A 17,637-nucleotide genomic window follows, 5' to 3' on the forward strand; every position below is an offset into this window, starting at 1 on the left:
GGTGCATCCACGTCGTTTTGTATTTATCCGCTTGTCGGAACAGTGTTGGTAATAGTCAGGTCATTTTCAGAACAAAGGCTCAAAAGGAGTAGTCCATTGTTCATTTTGCCTACACCATGTGGCCCTGCTACTCCTTTCCAGTTCTCGATGTCAGCCTCGACTCGGGCATTCAAATCTCCAGGTAGGAGTAGCTTGTCTATTGCAGGTGTGGCCTTGATCGGTCTGTCGAGATCTTCATAGAATTGTTCCTTTGAGTTGTCAGGGCATGTTAGAGTGGGTGCATATGCACTGATGATGGTGGCGTGACATTTGGCATTTAGTGGGAAGTGTAGTTTCAGCAATCTTTCATTGATACCCACTGGAAGGTCTGAGGGTTGACACATCAATGAGGTTTTTATTGCCAGACCAACTCCATGTATTCTATCCTCTGTCTCAGTCTTACCCTTCCAGAAGAAGGTATAACCACTTCCTGGTTCATTCAAGAAACCTTCCCCAGCCAATCTTGTTTCACTTAATGCTGCTATATCGATGTTATAGGGGGCTAGTTCACGAGCAATGACAGCTGTCCTTCTCTCAGGTCTTGCAACAGCTTCTCGATCCATGAGAGTACGAACATTCCGTACACCAATGGTAAGTTTTCTCAAATTTTTCTTTTAGTTTCAACCACAAGTAGGGTTGAACTGCCAGCCGCGGCTTGCTGGCCAGTTATTGTTGTAGGGCAGGCAATTTTTAGGCCACCTTTTCTAGGCCCCTCCTTTACCAGGGTGAGCAGTGCTGTCCTAAAGAGGACTGCTCAGACACCTGGGATGCTGCCGGGCAACTCTGCTGCCCCAGGTACAGAGCTGAACAACCACTTGTCCACAGGCCGCCTATGTGCAGGATTGGGACTACGACTCCCAGTGGTAACCTCCACCTGTCACTTCGCCCCTCCCCCATCGCCACAGGACTTGGGTGATGTGATGATATGATGATTTGCACAGAACCCGTGCGTGAAAGCTTTTTAAGTGGTAGAGCCGTTACACAGGAGCAATCCCAGTCTCTCGACCTTGGAAGCCAGGCACCAGTGGTACACAGAATCGTCACGACTGGTAACTTCTTCGGTTGCAGTGGATGGCCTTGACGTCTTTCGTGCCTTGTCAAGCCCTTCACTTTCCACAAAGCATTGCAGAACCGCCTTCTTGGCCGTTGGATCTAAATGATCTGTTCCGCCCAGTCCGCCGGAACTGACTTCGCATGCTGGGCAGGCACATCTGTAAATTCGCCGAGGGTCTGAGCCCCATCGGCTACGCTCACCTGGTTCGGCCGTTGGATCTAAATGATCTGTTCCGCCCAGTCCGCCGGGACTGACTTCGCATGCTGGGTAGGCACATCTGTAAACTCGCCGAGGGTCTGCGCCCCATCGGTTACGCTCACCTGGTTTGGCCGGCCTGTCGAAGCCGTTGCCCAGGGTGTGGCCGCTGCGCATGCTGCAGCTCCTTGGAGCCACAAGTGAGAGCTGAGTGACAGGCGGGGACCAAAGTGGGCGGACTACCCCCAAAGGGGTACGACAAGTCCCTCCAACAGAGGTACCACCCCTTCCTGTACATCCCACACACCCCAAAGTCGTACATAGAGTTTAAAAGCTTAAATTTCAGCTCTCCGCCTCGGAAAGGTTGCTGACGTTTGCTCTAGCTTCCAATATGTCAGTAGAATATTTTCTTATTACTCTTTATGTCCCTATGTCTCTAGCTAGTTAGAGGTTGTTTGTGCTTTTGTCTTTTTAATTTTGCCCAGACATACTACTTGTTTATATTCATCCTTTGTGATTTGTGCTAGTTCCCAATTTTTATAGGACTCCTTTTTGATTTAGATAATTGAACATCTCCTGGTTGAGCTAGAGTGGTCTCTTGCCATACTTTCTATACTTCCTAGACAGCAAACTAGTTTGCTCTCGCACCCCAAAATCTCTTTGAAAAACTGACACCTCTCTAATTGTTTTTCCTCTTAGACTTGCTTCCTATGGGTTCTTACCTACCAACTCCCTGATCCTGCAGAAGTCAGCTTTCTTGTCATCCATTGTCCTTATTTTGCTGCTCCTCTACTATCATTCCTTGTAATCAAATTCTCAAAAGATTCCTCCGGGTGTGTCAAAAATCAAATCTAGAACAGCCTTTGTGCTAGTAAGTTTCTCTGCCTTCAGAAATAAAAATTGTCTCCAACACCTTCCAAGAGCTGTTGGATAATCTGTGCCCTGCTGTGTTCTTTCCCCATCAGATGTCTGGGTAGCTGACAATCCCAGTCACCATCAAATCCTGTGCTTTGGATGATTCTGTGCTTAAGTGATCTGTAGTAGGTCCCTACCATGACATCATCCCTGTTCTATTTTTTATCCCCATTAGACTTGCCCAGAGATTTCCATAAGCCTGTCTCCTACTTCCATCTCAACTTCAGCCCAAGCATCCTTTCTGGGCAAGCTGCACCCTTCTCTAGCAATATTCCAGTCATGTGCATTACCCCATCAATTCTCGGCAATATCTATTGTCATAGTTACGGTTAGGTTAAAAGGGGTTAAAAAACAAGGGTTACGTCCTACTGGGTGTCTACTACAGACCATCTACCCAGGTGAAAGAGGCTTTTTCTAAGCAACTAACAAAATCATCCAAAACCCAGGATTTGATGGTGATGGGGAACTTCAGCTATCCAGACATATGTTGGGAAACTAACACAGTGAGGCACAGACTACCCAATATGTTCTTGGACTGCACTCAAGACAATATTTTTTATTTCAGAAGGTGGAGAAAGCTACTTGGGGAGAAGATGTTCTAGATTTAATTTTAACAAATAGGGAGGAACTGTTTGAGAATTTGAAAGAGGAAGGCAGCCTGGGAGAGAGTGACCATGAAATCATAGAATTCATGATTCTAAGGAGTGGTAGAAAGAGAACAGCATAATAGAGACAATAGATTTCAGGAAGGCAGATTTTGATAAACTCAGGGAGCTCATAAGTAAGGTCCCATGGGAAGTAAGACTGAGAGGAAAAACAACTCAAGAGTTGGCAGTTTTCCAAAAGGATATTATTAAGGGCCAAAAAGCAAGTTATTTCACTGTGTGGGAAAGATAGAAAGTGTGGCAAAAGACTGCTTTGGCATAACCAGGAGATCTTTCGTGATCCCCAAAATAAAAAGGAGTCCTATAAAAAGTGGAAACTAGGACAAATTACAAAAGATGAATATAAGCAATCAACAGAGATATGCAGGGGCAAGATGACAAAGGCCAAGGTACAAAATGAGCTCAAACTAGCTAGAGACATAAAGGGCAACAAGACGGCATTCTATAAATATATCAAAAGCAACAGGAAGGCCAAGGACAGCATAGGCCCACTGCTCAGTGATTAGGGAGAAACAATATCAGAAAACTTGGAAATGGCTGAGGTGCTTAATGACTTAAAGTTTGTTTTGGTCTTCATCAAGTCCAATAAAAGAATGCCTAACATAGTGAATGCCTGGGGTAAGTGGATAAGTTTAGAAGAGAAACTAAAAAAAAAAAAAAAAAAGTTGTGATGGGGTTCAGGGGTCCCCCTGCACTGCACCCCATCCACTGACAGGAGTGACTCTCACTCAGCAGGTACAACAGGAGGTTTATTAGGCAACAGATGCCCAGTTTCTCACAGAAGCGTCAGTACAGCAGTCAGACATGTCATTCCAACCTGTCCTGGGGAGAGGAGCCCGAGGGGTGCCCCTCTGGGATGCAGCTTTCCCCCGCCTCAGGCTGGCTGCCTTCCAGCTCCCTCTCCCCGTCAGCCTCAACTGCCCCCTCCAATTCAAAAACAGCTTTGTTCAGGGCTGAGGTGTTACCTGCCAGCCGAGGTTATAGCCTCAGGGTCATCCTTACCCGCTGGGAGCGGCTCTGCCTGTCTCACACATGCACTCCCCCAACTCCATCACATCTCTCCCCACTTCCAGACCGAACTGAGCAGGGTCACTTAGCCAGTTCGGGGCCCTCCCTGTGTGACAGGGCCTCGGCTGTGGTGTTGTTGTTCCCCTTGACGTGGGCCACCTCCATGCCGTAGTCCTGCAGGAGCAGACTCCACCGCAGGAGCTTGGCGTTGGCCCCTTTCATGTGATGCAGCCAGGTCAGGGGTGAGTGATCAGTGTACACAGTGAAGCGCCATCCAAACAGGTACGGCTGCAGCTTCCCCAGAGCCCACACCATGGCCAGACATTCCTTCTCTATGGCTGCGGAGTTCTGCTCCCGGGGCAGCAGCTTGTTACTCAGGTACACGATGGGGTGTTTCTCCCCTTTGTCATTCACTTGCATTAGCACAGCCCCCAGCCCCACGTCTGAGGCATCGGTGAACACCAGAAAGGGTTTGTTGAAGTTTGGATTTGCCAGCACTGGGGCCCTGACCAGAGCCTCCTTCAGCGCGCAGAGGGCCTCTTGGCAGCACTGCTCGGTCCAGACCACCTTGTCAGGCCTTCCCTTTTTACACAGCTCCGTGAGGGGGGCTGCGATGGAGCTAAAGTGGGGCACAAACCTCCAGTAGTACCCCGCCATCCCAATGAAGGCCTGGACCTGTGTCTTAGTCTGGGGTGTGGGCCAATCTCTTGACAGCCTCCACTTTAGCTGGCTCTGGCTTTAAGCAGCCGCTGCCCACCTTGTGGCCCAGGTAGGTCACCTCAGCCATCCCCACCTTGCACTTCCCTGCCTTGATAGTCAGCCTGGACTTCTGGAGTTGGTCCAGCACCTGCTTGACCTGGGACACATGGTCCTCCCACGTCTGGCTGAAGATGCAAATGTCGTCCATGTAAGCCAGGAAAAAGCTCTCCATCCCTTTCAGTAGCTGGTCCACCAGACGCTGGAAGGTAGCGGGTGCCCCCTTGAGGCCGAAGGGCAGGACCAGGAATTCGTAGAGCCCCACAGGTGTGATGAAAGCCGACTTGAGCTGGGCATCTTGGTCTAATGGCACTTGCCAGTACCCCTTGGTGAGGTCTATGGTGGTGAGGTAACGGGCTCCCCCCAGCTTGTCTAAGAGATCATCAGGCCTGGGCATGGGGTAGGCGTCCAATACAGTGATGGCGTTAAGCTTGAGATGGTCCGCACAAAACCGAACAGACCCATCTTTTTTAGGGACTAACACCACGGGCGAGGCCCAGGGGCTAGAGGAGGGTTGGATCACCCCCAGAGCCAGCATGTCTTCAACCTCCCGCTCTATGTCCTGAGCCGTCTTCCCTGTGGCTCTGAATGGCACACACTTCACAGGGGTGTGGGTGCCTGTCTCTATTCAGTGGACAGCTAGGTCAGTGCATCTGGGTCTGTCAGAAGACAGCTGCTGGTGTGAATGCAGCACCTCCTTGATCTCCATCTGCTGGGCAGGGGTCAGCTGGTCTGAGAGGGGAATAGACTCCAGCAAGGAGCCGGCTCCAGTCCCTGTGAGCAAATCCACCAAGGGATCATCCCCCTGCCCCTCCCAGTGTCTGCACACGGCCAGCACCAAGTTCTCTCTGTCCCAGTAAGGTTTCATCATGTTCACATGATAGACCCGGTGGCTGTGGGCCGGGTTCGACAGTTCCACCACATAGTTCACTTCATTTAGCTGTTTGATGACCTTGAAGGGGCCATCCCAGGCCGCTTGCAGCTTGCTCTGCTGCACAGGTACAAGGACCATCACTTGGTCCCCGGTGGCATAGGCTCGGGCCCGGGCGTTATGGTCATACCAGACCTTTTGCTTCCTTTGGGCCATGGAGAGGTTCTCCCTGACCAGGCCCATGAGCTCGGTGAGTTTTTCCCGGAAGGTCAGTACATACTGTACTACTGACTCCCCTTCAGGAGAGGCCATCCCCTCCCACTCTTCTCTGAGCAAGTCCAGGGGTCCCCGTACCCTCCTTCCGTACAGCAGCTCAAACGGGGAGAACCCCGTGGATTCCTGGGGCACCCCTCTGTATGCAAACAGCAGGTGAGGTAAGTACTTGTTCCAGTCATGGGGGTATTGATTCATGAAGGTTCTCAGCATCTGCTTTAGAGTCCCACTGAACCTCTCCACCAGCCCATTGGTCTGCGGGTGGTAGGCTGTGGCCCAGGTGTGCTGGACCCCACACTTGTCCCACAAGCTTTGCAGCAGGGCTGACATGAAGTTGGACCCCTGATCTGTGAGGACCTCCTTGGGGAACCCCACTCTGCTGAAAATGGACAGCAGTGCATCTGCCACGGTGTCAGCATCGATAGAGGTCAAGGCCACTGCTTCTGGGTATCGCGTGGCAAAATCTACCACTACCAAAATATATTTCTTCCCCGAACGCGTTGCCTTGCTGAAGGGGCCCACTATGTCCATAGCCACTTTCTGGAAAGGCTCCTCTATGATGGGCAGTGGCCTCAGGACAGCTTTCCCCTTGTCCTGCGTCTTCCCCACCCTCTGGCAGGGATTGCAGGACAGGCAATATAGACAGACAGCTGCAAAGATCCCTGGCCAAAAAAAGTTCTGTAACAACCTTCTCCTGGTGTGGTGGATCCCCTGGTGTCCTGCGAGCGGGACATCATGGGCTAGGTACAGCAACCTGCGCCGGTACTTTTGGGGAACCACCAGCTGTCTCTGGACCTTCCATGGCTCCGCTTTGCATCTGGGAGCCCACTCCCGGTACAGGAATCCCTTTTCCCACAGGAATCTCTCCCTGCAGCCCCCGCCCCCGCACCCAGCTATAGAGCTGGGCTGAGACTGGCCAGTTCCCTCAGCTTCTGCAAGGAGGGGTATCTCTGCTGCTCTGCCTGAAACTCTTCAGCCGGGGCGTGGCGGAAGCCACTTCCCCTTGCTTGCCTGGCTCCAGCACCACTGGCCTGTGAGATCTGGTTTTTGACAGCCCCCTTTCTCTCAGGGTTGGCTTCTGTGGCTTTGGCTGGGTATGTACCCCTGAACCCAGGGAGAGCACCCCTCGTTTTCTTTGGCTACAGGTCAAGACCAGGGCATGAGGGCTTTCACCTGGCTAGTTCTCTAGGTCACCCCCCATCAGTATATCCGCCGGCAAATGGCTGTGCACGCCCACCTCCTTGGGGCCTTCCTTGTCCCCCCATTGAAAGGGGTCCCATCAATTCCCATTACAGTCAGGTGGTAACTGGGTATCATCCAGCCCGGTGCCACCACCCTGGGTTGGGCCAGCGTCACGTCAGCACCTGTGTCCCAGAACCCCGTGACCTTTCTCCTGCTTACCTCAAGGGGTGTGAGACACTTGCTCCGCAGAGGCATTGCCTTCCCCACTCTGTAAATTGATTTCTGAGCATTTGGTCCCCCTGAGGAGCTGGTCTGTGGGGCGGACTCGGCCCAATCTGAGGACCCACTGTCAGCACCACCCGCCTTGGTCGCCAGCCCCTCTTGCTTCTGGGACTCCACCCAGTTGACTCCCTGACCTGCTCAACCTGTCTGGGAACTTGGGGCACTAGGCTGATCTGTGCCCCTTTCGCCCACAGCAATAACAGCCCGAGTCTTGCTGTGTCCCTCGGTCCGGCTGCTCTGTCCAGGCTCTGCTCGGCCCTCTGCGGGGTTGGCAGCCAGCACCTCTTTCCTGGACGCGTCCAAGCGGTGATCCCCTCTGTCATACAGGCAGGAACCGGTCTCTCTGAGACTCCTCGTCTCTCTGGGACTCCCTCTCTTTCTGGGGCTCACTTTCAAACATGGCCCGGCTGTCTGTGAAGTCATCTGCCAGCTTCCCTGCACTGTGTGGATCTCCCAGGAGTCCGGTCCACGAGCCACACCCTCAGGTCAGGTGAGCACATCTCGTAGAATCGCTCCAGAACCACCAGCTCGACCATGTCCTTTATAGACTGGACTCCCATCCCGAACACCCACTTCTGGTAGTACTGCCTCAGGCGGGAGGCTGCATCTACATAGGTTTCCTCTGGCCTCTTCTGCGCCTCCTGAAACCTCTTCTTGTACATCTCCGGAGTCAGCCCAAACTTATGCAGCAGGGCCTGTTTGACCCGTTCATAGTCCCCAGGCTGCAGCCCCTCCAGCTGGCTGAGCACCGCTGCGGCCTTCTGGCCCAGCAAAGGGGTGAGGTGTTGGAGCCATTCGGCTGGGGGAACCTCATGCAACTCACAGGCTCGCTCAAAGGCGGTAAGGAACTCGTCCATGTCCCGTGTCCTGACACTGGGCCAGCACACGCGTCTCCAAGTGACTGGCCACCCCAAGCCACCTGGCCCTCTCCCCGCTTACTGCAGCTGGGGCCTCTTGGCGTCTCGCCTCTGCCATGGCCCGCTCATGCTTCCGCTCTCTCTCCTCCCACTGTCTCTCTTGTAGCTGGCGCTTGTGCTTGCATTCCCTTTCCCGTTCCTCGCGCTCATGTTCCCTCTGCCGTTCCCGGGCTTCCAGTTCCTTTAATCTCACCTCGAGCTCCAGCCGTCGCAGCTCTGCAGGGGGTGGGGGGGACGACTCTGCCCGCGATGGACCACCGCTAGCTGAGCGCAACCTGGTGGGCGCAGTGTCTGTCTCACAGTATCGAGCCCCCGCTGCTGTTGGAGAATTGGGAACGCTTCCTGAGGGTGACCGGTCACTTCCTGCTGGGACAGGCTCTGGCCCCCCAGATCGGTCATTCTCTTCCAGCTGGGCAATCAGCTGGGCCTTAGTCACCTTCCCCACGGTCAGGCCCCTCTCTCTGCACAGCCCCGCTAGCTCTGCCTTCAGGAGTCGGGTGTAATCCATCTCACCACCATCTCGCAGGGTATCCACTCACCCGCAGCAGCTGCAGGAATCGCTTTTTTCCACCTCTGACCCCTCTGGCTCTCGTGAGGCTCCTTCCTTCTCCTGTGCTCAGTCAGCCACTGCCGGGAGCTCATCCGTGGGTGCAGTGCATCCCACTTCTGACACCAGTGTGATGGGGTTCAGGGGTCCCCCTACACTGCACCCCATCCACTGGCAGGAGTGACACTCACTCAGCAGGTACAACAGGAGGTTTATTAGGCAACAGATGCCCAGTTTCTCACAGAAGCGTCAGTACAGCAGTCAGAGACAGTCATTCCAACCCATCCTGGGGAGAAGACCCCGAGGGGTGCCCCTCTGGGGTGTAGCTTTCCCCCTCCTCCGGCTGGCTGTCTTCCAGCTCCCTCTCCCCCCCAGCCTCAACTGCCCCCTCCAATTCAAACCCAGCTCGGCTCCACCCTCCTCTTTGTTCAGGGCTGAGGTGTTACCTGCCAGCCTAGGTTATAGCCTCAGGGTCATCCTTACCCGCTGGGAGGGGCTCTGCTTGTCTCACACATGCACTCCCCCCACTCCATCACACAAGTTAAAAGTTACTTAGAAAAGGTACATGTCTGCAAGTCACCAGGGCCCGATGAAATGCTACCTAGAATATTCAAGGAGCGGATCAAGATTTAGTACCCATGTATAAAAAGGGGAATAAGAGCAACCCAGGAAATTACAGATCACTCAGTTTAACTTCTGTCCCAGGAAAGAAAATGGAGCAAGTAATTAAGGAAATCATCTGCAAACACTTGGAAGAAAATAAGGTGATAGGAACAGCCAGCACGGATCTGTAAACGAATCATGTCAGACCAGTTGGATAGCCTTCTTTGAGAGGATAACAAGTGCTGTGGTAAGGGAGAAGTGGCAGTTGTGGTACACCTAGACTTTAGAAAGGCATCCAATATCATCTTACATGATTTCCTTAACAATAAACTGGGCTAACACAGCTATGACGGGGCCACTACAAGGTGAGTGCATAACTGTTCTCAAAGCATAGCTATTAATGGGCCACAATCATGCTGGAAGGACACGAGTGGGGTTCCACAGGGGGTGAGCTTTGGGACTGGTTCTGTTCAATATCTTCATCCATGATTTAGATATTGGCATAGAGAGTACGCTTATTAAGTTTGCAGATTATATCAAGTTGGGAGGGGTTGCAACTGCTTTGTAGGATAGGGTCATAATTCAAAATGATCTGGACAAACTGGAGAAATGGTCTGAGGTAAACAGGATGAAGTTTAATAAGGACAAATGCAAAGTGCTCCACTTGGGAAGGAACAATCAGTTTCACACATACAGAATGGGAAGCGACTGTCTAGGGATGACTACGGCAGAAAGGGATCTAGGGGTTATAGTGGACCACAAGCTAAATATGAGTCAACAGTGTGATGCTGTTGCCAAAAAAGCAAACATGATTCTGGGACGTATTAATAGGAATGTTGTGAGCAAGACGCGGGAAGTCATTCTTCCACTTTATCCTGCACTGATTAGGGCTCAATTCGAGTATTGTGTCCAGTTTTGGGCACTGCATTTCAAGAGGGATGGGGGAAATGGGAGAAGGTTCAGAGAACAACTAGAATGATGAAAGGGCTAGAGAACACGAGCTATGAGGAAAGACTGAAAGAACTGGGCTTGTTTAGTTTAGAAAACAGAAGACAGGGGACATGATAGCGGTTTTCAAGTACCTCAAAGAGGGTTACAAAGGAGAGAGAAAAATTGTTCCCCTTGGCCTCTGAGGAGAGGACAAAGAGCAATGAGTTTCAACTGCAGCAAGAGAGGCTTCAGATTTCATTCGTATTGTCGCTTGACGGTCAGCGCATTGACACACATCTGACCAACCCTCCTCCTCCATTCAGGTTTGGGACTAGAATTAACAACTTGAGGTTCGCAGATGATATAGTTGTCAGAGGAAGATGAGGAGAAGCTAGCAAAAACGGTGCGGGTGTTAAACAAAGGGAATCGGTATGGACTGATTATGAACATGGATAAAACAAAAACAATGGTATTTGGAGATAAGAAAATAGGAAGGAAGATCAGTGTGGATGTGACTGAACTAGAGAATGTAGAGAAGTTCACATACCTGGGGAGCAACATAACGTATGATCTAGACTATACGAAGGAAACTGTGACTAGAATCACGAAAGCAAGAGCGAGTTTGAAGGCGATGGAGAAGATCTGGAAAAACAAAGCAATTAGCTTAAGAACAAAGCTGGGCATCTTGAAAATGTGTGTATTCAGCAGCATGTCGTACGGATGTGAGACATGGGTGATAACGAAAGACTCGAAAAGAAGAATATTGGCATTCGAAAGGAGTTGTTATAGAAAGATTCTGAGAATAGGATGGATGCAGAAGGTCACCACTGAGGAATTATATAGAAAGATACAGCCAAAAGAGAACCTGCTGCAGAAGGTTATAAAACGAAAGCTACAACTATTTGGACATATTTGCAGAATGAACAAGGAATGAAAAATCAAGACCCTGGTATTCGGCATAATGGACGGTTCGAACAGGAGAGGCAGAACCCACAGAAAATGGATAGATGATGTAGTAGATTGGTGTGGAGATAGTCTACAGAAACTAAGCCACTCTGCACTGGACAGGGAAAGATGGAAGGAAACAGTGAGAGGCATCAGACACCAATGGGCGCTGAGCCCACGGTTATTGATGATGGAGGGAAGCTTAGGTTGGACATTAGGAAAAACTTCCTAACTGTCACGGTGGTCAAACACCGGAAAAAAGTACCTAGGGAGGTTGTGTAATCTCTATCACTAGAGAAACTTAAGAGCAGGTTAGACAGATACCTATCATGGATGATCTACACGGTTCTTGGTCCTGCCGTGAGGGCAGGGGGCTGGACTCGATAACCTCTCAAGGTCCCTTCCTGTTCTAGCATTCTATGATTCTACAGTTGCATTTATTTACTAGCATTGCAAGTTCTTCCTGCTTATTCCTCATCCTTCTCATAACTGTATACAGACATTTGAGATACGATCTGGCTCCCCAGCCCTGTTCTGTCTTCTCTCTCCTCGATCCCGGCTCATGCTCCCCCCAAATTCAGAACATGATCGTTTCAGTCTTTTCAATGTCTCCTCACATAGAAACTTCTCCATGCTTTTAATTATTTTTGTTGCCCTTCTCAATAACCGCACCAGCTCATCAGTGAATCTTTTCCAGGGGCACCCTCACATAGAACACAGCCCTCATGTAATCTGGAGGTGACAGTGCCTGGATCCTCACTGTGCTCTGCCTTTGGAAAAGGTCACAGCCACCCAGACAGCCAGTTGGTAAAGGCAGACTGGCTCAGTTCAAGTGTCCAGCAGCTGCAGGTCTTGAATCACCCTAAATCAGACTGACTCTCCTGTGTGCGCCCATCTCAACTACTGCAGAACCCTTCTCTCTGGCTTTGACAAATGCAGCCCTTTCTCACTTAGACCCATTCAGAATGTTGTAGCAAAAGATCCCCATCCTATCTTGGGGCACTCTGACTGCATCACCCCTCCACTTTTCTTCTGTGTCAAACATACGCTAATTGTCCTCACTCTCAGGGCCTTCATGCCCTGTCCCCATCAGCCTGCCCTCTCTCATTCAGCAGAGAAAGGCAGATTCCTGCCTCTAATTGGCCCCGGCGCCAGTTTCCACTGCCCACTTGGTACATTTTCAAGCTTTCTGCCCTGCTACCAACATGCTTGGGAGAAGCTCCACGCAAACATCCACACTTTTGCCTCATTCTTCTCCTTCCACCCCCTCCACTGCTATGAACCTTCAAATAAAGCTGACAACCACTAGGTTGCTGGTGTTCAGAGATCTTAAGGAAAGAATGACAATCCAGGGAACTATAGACCCATCAGCCTCACCTCAATTCCTGGGAAAATAATGGAGGGAATCCTCAAGGAATCTGTTTTGGAGCACTTGGAAGAGAGGAAAGCGATCAAAAGTAGCCAACATGGATTCACCAGGGGCAAATCCTGCCCGACCAATCTGATTAGCATCTATGACGAGGTAACAAGCTCTGTGGACATGAGGAAGTCAGTGGATGTGATATACCTTGACTTCAGCAAGGCTTTTGATACGGTCTCCCACAACATTCTTGTCCATAAGTTAAGGAAATATGGATTGGATCCTTGGACTATAAGATGGATAGAAAACTGGCTTGATGGTCGGGCCCAATGGGTAGTGGTCAATGGCTCAATATCTGGATGGTGGTCTGTTTCAAGCAGAGCGCCGCAAGGCTCGGTTCTGGGGCCGGTGTTATTCAACATCTTTATTAATGACCTGGATGAGGGACTGGGTTGCAGCCTCAGCAAGTTTGCAGATGACACAAAACTAGGGGGAGAGGTAGATTCGTTGGAGGATAGAGAGAGAATCCAGAGGGACCTGGATAAATTGGAGGACTGGGCCAAAAGAAATCTGATGCGGTTCAATAAGGAGAAGTGTAGAGTCCTGCACCTGGGGCAGAAGAATCCCAAACATTGTTACAGGCTGGGGACCGACCGGCTCAGCAGCAGTACGACAGAAAGGGACCTAGGGGTTATGGTGGATGAAAGGCTGGATATGAGTAAACAGTGTGCCCTTGAAGCCAAGAAAGCTAATGGCATACTGGGGTGCATCAGGAGGAGCATTTCAAGCAGATCTAGAGAAGTAGTTGTTCCCCTCTATTCGGCACTGGTGAGGCCACATCTGGAATATTGTGTCCAGTTTTGGGCCCCCTCAGTATAAAAAGGATGTGGATTTGCTGGAGCAGGTTCAGCGAAGGGCAACAAAAATGATTAAGGGTCTGGAGCACAAGACCTATGAGGAGAGGCTGAGGGATTTGGGCTTGTTTAGTTTACAGAAGAGACGACTGAGGGGTGATTTAATAGCAGCCTTCAACTTCCTGAAGGGGAGCTCTAAAAAGGAGGGTGAGAAACTGTTCTCAGTGGTGTCAGATGGCAGAACAAGGAGCAATGGTCTGAAGTTGAAGAGGGAGAGGTGTAGGTTAGACATTAGGAGAAACTACTTCCCCAGGCGGGTGGTGAAGCATTGGAATGCGTTGCCTAGAGAGGTGGTGGATTCTCCATCCCTTGAGGTTTTTAAGTCCCGGCTGGACAAGGTCCTGGCTGGGATGACTTAGTGGGGGTTGATCCTGCTTGAAGCAGGGGGCTGGACTAGATGACCTCCTGAGGTCCCTTCCAGCCCTGTGATTCTGTGATCACTGCCCCTCAGGCTGACCAATGCTGTCTTTCTCTGCTCCCCTGCACCTCTCATCTGGCTGCATCCCTCTCGTCCTTAGTTTGACTGTAAGGACTTTGGGGGCAGGAATCATCTTTTCATTCCATGTGTGTAAAGCATCTAGCATGGGGGTTCTGCCCCATGACAGAGGCTTGTAGTTGCTATGGTAACAAACCAATAATACTCTCAACTTGAAATGCTATGACAATACATAAGACGACTGAGAATTTCAGCATTTGGTTTCAAAGAGAGCTTTCCGAGGGACGCAGCATTAGGGGATAGGGCAGGGCTTGCTGTCGTCACCATACTGACCTGGGGCCAACTAGATGGCATGCAACTTTGCACAGACACGTTCAGCACCCCATCATCAACTGAAGTCAACTGCACTTCCAAAAAGTCCTTGATCTGTGTCTGTTCCCTACCTGGCCATCAGAGGATAACAACCCTCCTCCACCTGACAGGGCTGTTGTGACACTACATTAACTCATGTCTGCCAGCTGCTCAGATACCATCAGGGTGGGGCTGAAAATAAATAAATGCTACCTGTCGGTAGGCTGGAGGGGGTGGAGTGAGGGATGGGGGGTGAGTGTCACTGTATCGTTTACGCTGCAAGCAGAGATTCCAGACCAGGTTTCTGCACCAAGGTGGACACCACAGGCACAGACCACAGTAAACCCCTGCTGTACATGATTTCAACATATGCATTAGACAGCTGGGACTCCGCTACTGGGAGGAGGAGGAAGCCCCTCAGCCCCAGACAGCTGGGAGCCAGGCACAGCAGCACTTGGTCAGTTTCCTGGCTCCCCAGCGCAGCAGGGAGTGGGGAGACTGAGCAGGCACTCCTGCCCCTGGCTCCCAGCTGAGCAGGAGAATGGAATGTGACCAGGTGCTGCTGTGTCTGGTTCCAGGCTCCCAGTGGCTCCAAGAAAAAGGGAGGGATCCCCCTGCCCCAACTTACAAGAAACTGAGTTACACAGGGTTTTACTGTACACACATCCTGACTGGAAAACTACCCTGGGCACAATCTAACTACCGACACACAAACAGAAAGCTTAGTTCCATGGAATCTGCGGCCCACTTCTCTAGCACAGTATGGTCTCAGAGGACGTGACCCCACTCTTACACCTCTGACCCTAATTCCTATTGTAAACCCTGTAACGTGCTTAACTCGCTCCCCCCAGCCCTGGCTCAACCCCACTGGCTCTGCACAGCCCCGGCTCAGCCCCACCCCCAGCTCCGCTCACCCGCCACCCCTGCCTCTGGTGCCAGCTCACCACCCCTCAGGTGCAACTCCGACTCAACCTCCCTGGTCCCTGTTCACCACCACTTGTGCACAGCTCCGGCCCACCTGACACCCCCACCCCTGGCTCTGGCTCACCACCCCTCGTGCCTGGCTCCGGTTCACCCTCCACCCCCCACGCACAGCTCCAATTCAAACCCTTCACATGCAGCCCCGTTTCAAATCCCCCGCACGCACGGCTCTGGTTCAACCCCCCCAGCACCTCACTCGCAGCCCCAGTTCAACACCTCACCCCCAGTTTAACCCCCCTGCCAGCTCACCACCCACGCCCAGCTCCAGCTCACCTGCCACCCTCACCTCTGGCTCACCACCCCTCGTGCCTGGCTCCAGTTCACCCTCCACTCCGCGCCCCAGCTTAAACTCCCCACGCACGGCTCCAATTCAACCCCCACCCCCAGTCCACCCCCCTGCCATCTCACCACCCGTGCCTGGCTCTGGCTCCAGTTCAACCTTCGGCCGTGTCCTGGCTCACCACCCGAGCAGGGCTCCGGCTCACCACCCCCACACACAGCTCCAGCTTAACTCCACCCTGTCCCCCCTGAAGCCCTAACCCACCCCAGCCTTATTCCCCACCTGACCTCCCATGGCCCCAACCTACCGCCAGGCTTAACCCTCCCCAACTACCCCCCCAAACCTAAGACTTACCTTTCTGCTGTTTCCCCAGCTGCAGAACATGTGTTCTGCTGGGGAAAAAGCCAGACCCCAACTTGCGCGAAATCTGGATTACACGAGGGTGCGTGGAAGGGAACCCTCGTATACTCTGAGACCTGACTGTACTGACTTAGTGTGGGTGTGGAGAGGGAGGGACTACCTCCGTGATTCTCACACTTCTGCATTGGTGATCCCTTTCACACAGCAAGCCTGAGAGTGTGACCACCCCTTAAATTATAAACACTGTTAAAAACGTATTTAACACTATTACACAAGGGCTAGAGGTGAAGTGGGATTCGGAGGTGGAAGTAAACAGCTTGGGACCCCCCTCCTGTAACAATCTCACTCGGGGTCATAATCCCCACTTTGAGACCCCCTGGATTGGCTGGAACCAACCAGATTTTTCCATCTCTTGGTCTCTATGGGCACAAGCAGCAGCAATGAAAGGACATTCAGCTACAGCCTAGAAACTAAAGCAGGACCAAGGCCCACCAACATGCAGCGCCCCCCAAAAGCAGCTCTTCTCAGAACAGATGGCAAACCCCAAGTCATTCCCTCATTGCACAGCTGGAAGTGCACCTCCCTCCAGGACCCACGCTGTGGATGCATGCGCACACACCTCCAAATGGGAGCCCTCACATTGCTCCCCGGCCCAACTGCACAGCTCAGGCTCAGCTCTGGGGTGACTGGTATGGAACCCTTAAGCCCAACTCCCACTGAAGAGACAGAGGTTGTGCATGACCCACTGTGCCAACCCAGTGCTGTTCCTCCCACAGCACCGTGCTACCGTTGGCATGCTCAGACCAACCTAGAGAACAGGGTCTCTACTGCCAGAGTTGCCCCGGCGGGACAGGCATTGCAGCAGACCAGAGCTGCCCAAGAACAATTGCTAGAGAAAGCGAGAGGAGCAGTTACCTCCATGTCCATCGTAGACTGAGAACATGGCCGTCTCACTGTCCAGATCAGGAATACAGTTGTGTGCATCCTGCAAGAGAAAGCACCAGTCAGGAGTGCGAAGGTTGCACTGGCTCCCAGCAGGTGACCTGGCACGCACAGAGCTCAGGGGCAGGGCAGAATGGTACTGGCACAGACGCACTCACAGTGCATGGAGGTAGGCAGAGACAGTAAGCAGAGGGCCTGAGGCCCTGTCTCACTACAGCTGCTACACTGGCACAGCTACAGGCCATAGTGGTAAAGAGTCTTCCCTCAGTGACTGAAGGGGTTTCACTGTTGGTACAGGAACTCCTCCTCCCTTAGTGATAGTATCTTTCATTGACCTAACTCTGTCAACTCCTGAGAGCGGGTCAGCACAGATACAACAAACAGGACTGTCTCTTTCTCACCCCTGAGCTCCACAGCTATACTAAGGGCTCTCAGACACGCCCAGATCCACAGTACACTCTATCTATCAGTCACCACCAGTGTAGCCCATGCAAATTTTCAGCACTCATGCTGCTCTTCAGCAGCAGGTGGAGCCCCCTCCAGGCTCTTTAAAAGGATAACTTGGGATTCTGCCAGGCCTGAGCCTAAATCCAGCCCTACCCAACCATCCATCCCTGTCAACACACCACCCCAGTGTATTTACCCCCACCCTCACTTGTGTAGCAGGACAGAGGTATTGTCCCCGCTGTACAGATGGGGAAAGAGGCCCAAGAACGCTAAACGCTTACCTACACGAGGAAGGGTACCCACATGGCTGTACCATATTGCACACCAGGAGACCAGCAGTGGGAGCAACACAATGGAACAGTGCTGGCCAGTTCCCCTGTAGAC

At 51.9% G+C, this 17,637-nt stretch overlaps 1 protein-coding gene across 1 annotated transcript in view; it reads right to left on the minus strand.

The window, feature by feature from the left end:
* Positions 1 to 17,637, minus strand: part of PPM1G (protein phosphatase, Mg2+/Mn2+ dependent 1G) — a 53,454-nt gene that overhangs the window by 21,629 nt on the left and 14,188 nt on the right. Inside the window, exon 2 of the mRNA XM_074991597.1 lies at positions 16,780 to 16,849. Coding sequence (XP_074847698.1) covers positions 16,780 to 16,849 — 70 coding nt within the window. The remainder of the gene's footprint in view (positions 1 to 16,779; positions 16,850 to 17,637) is intronic.

Source organism: Carettochelys insculpta, chromosome 3 (assembly GCF_033958435.1).
Source record: "Carettochelys insculpta isolate YL-2023 chromosome 3, ASM3395843v1, whole genome shotgun sequence".
Classification (NCBI taxonomy): Eukaryota; Metazoa; Chordata; order Testudines; family Carettochelyidae; genus Carettochelys; species Carettochelys insculpta.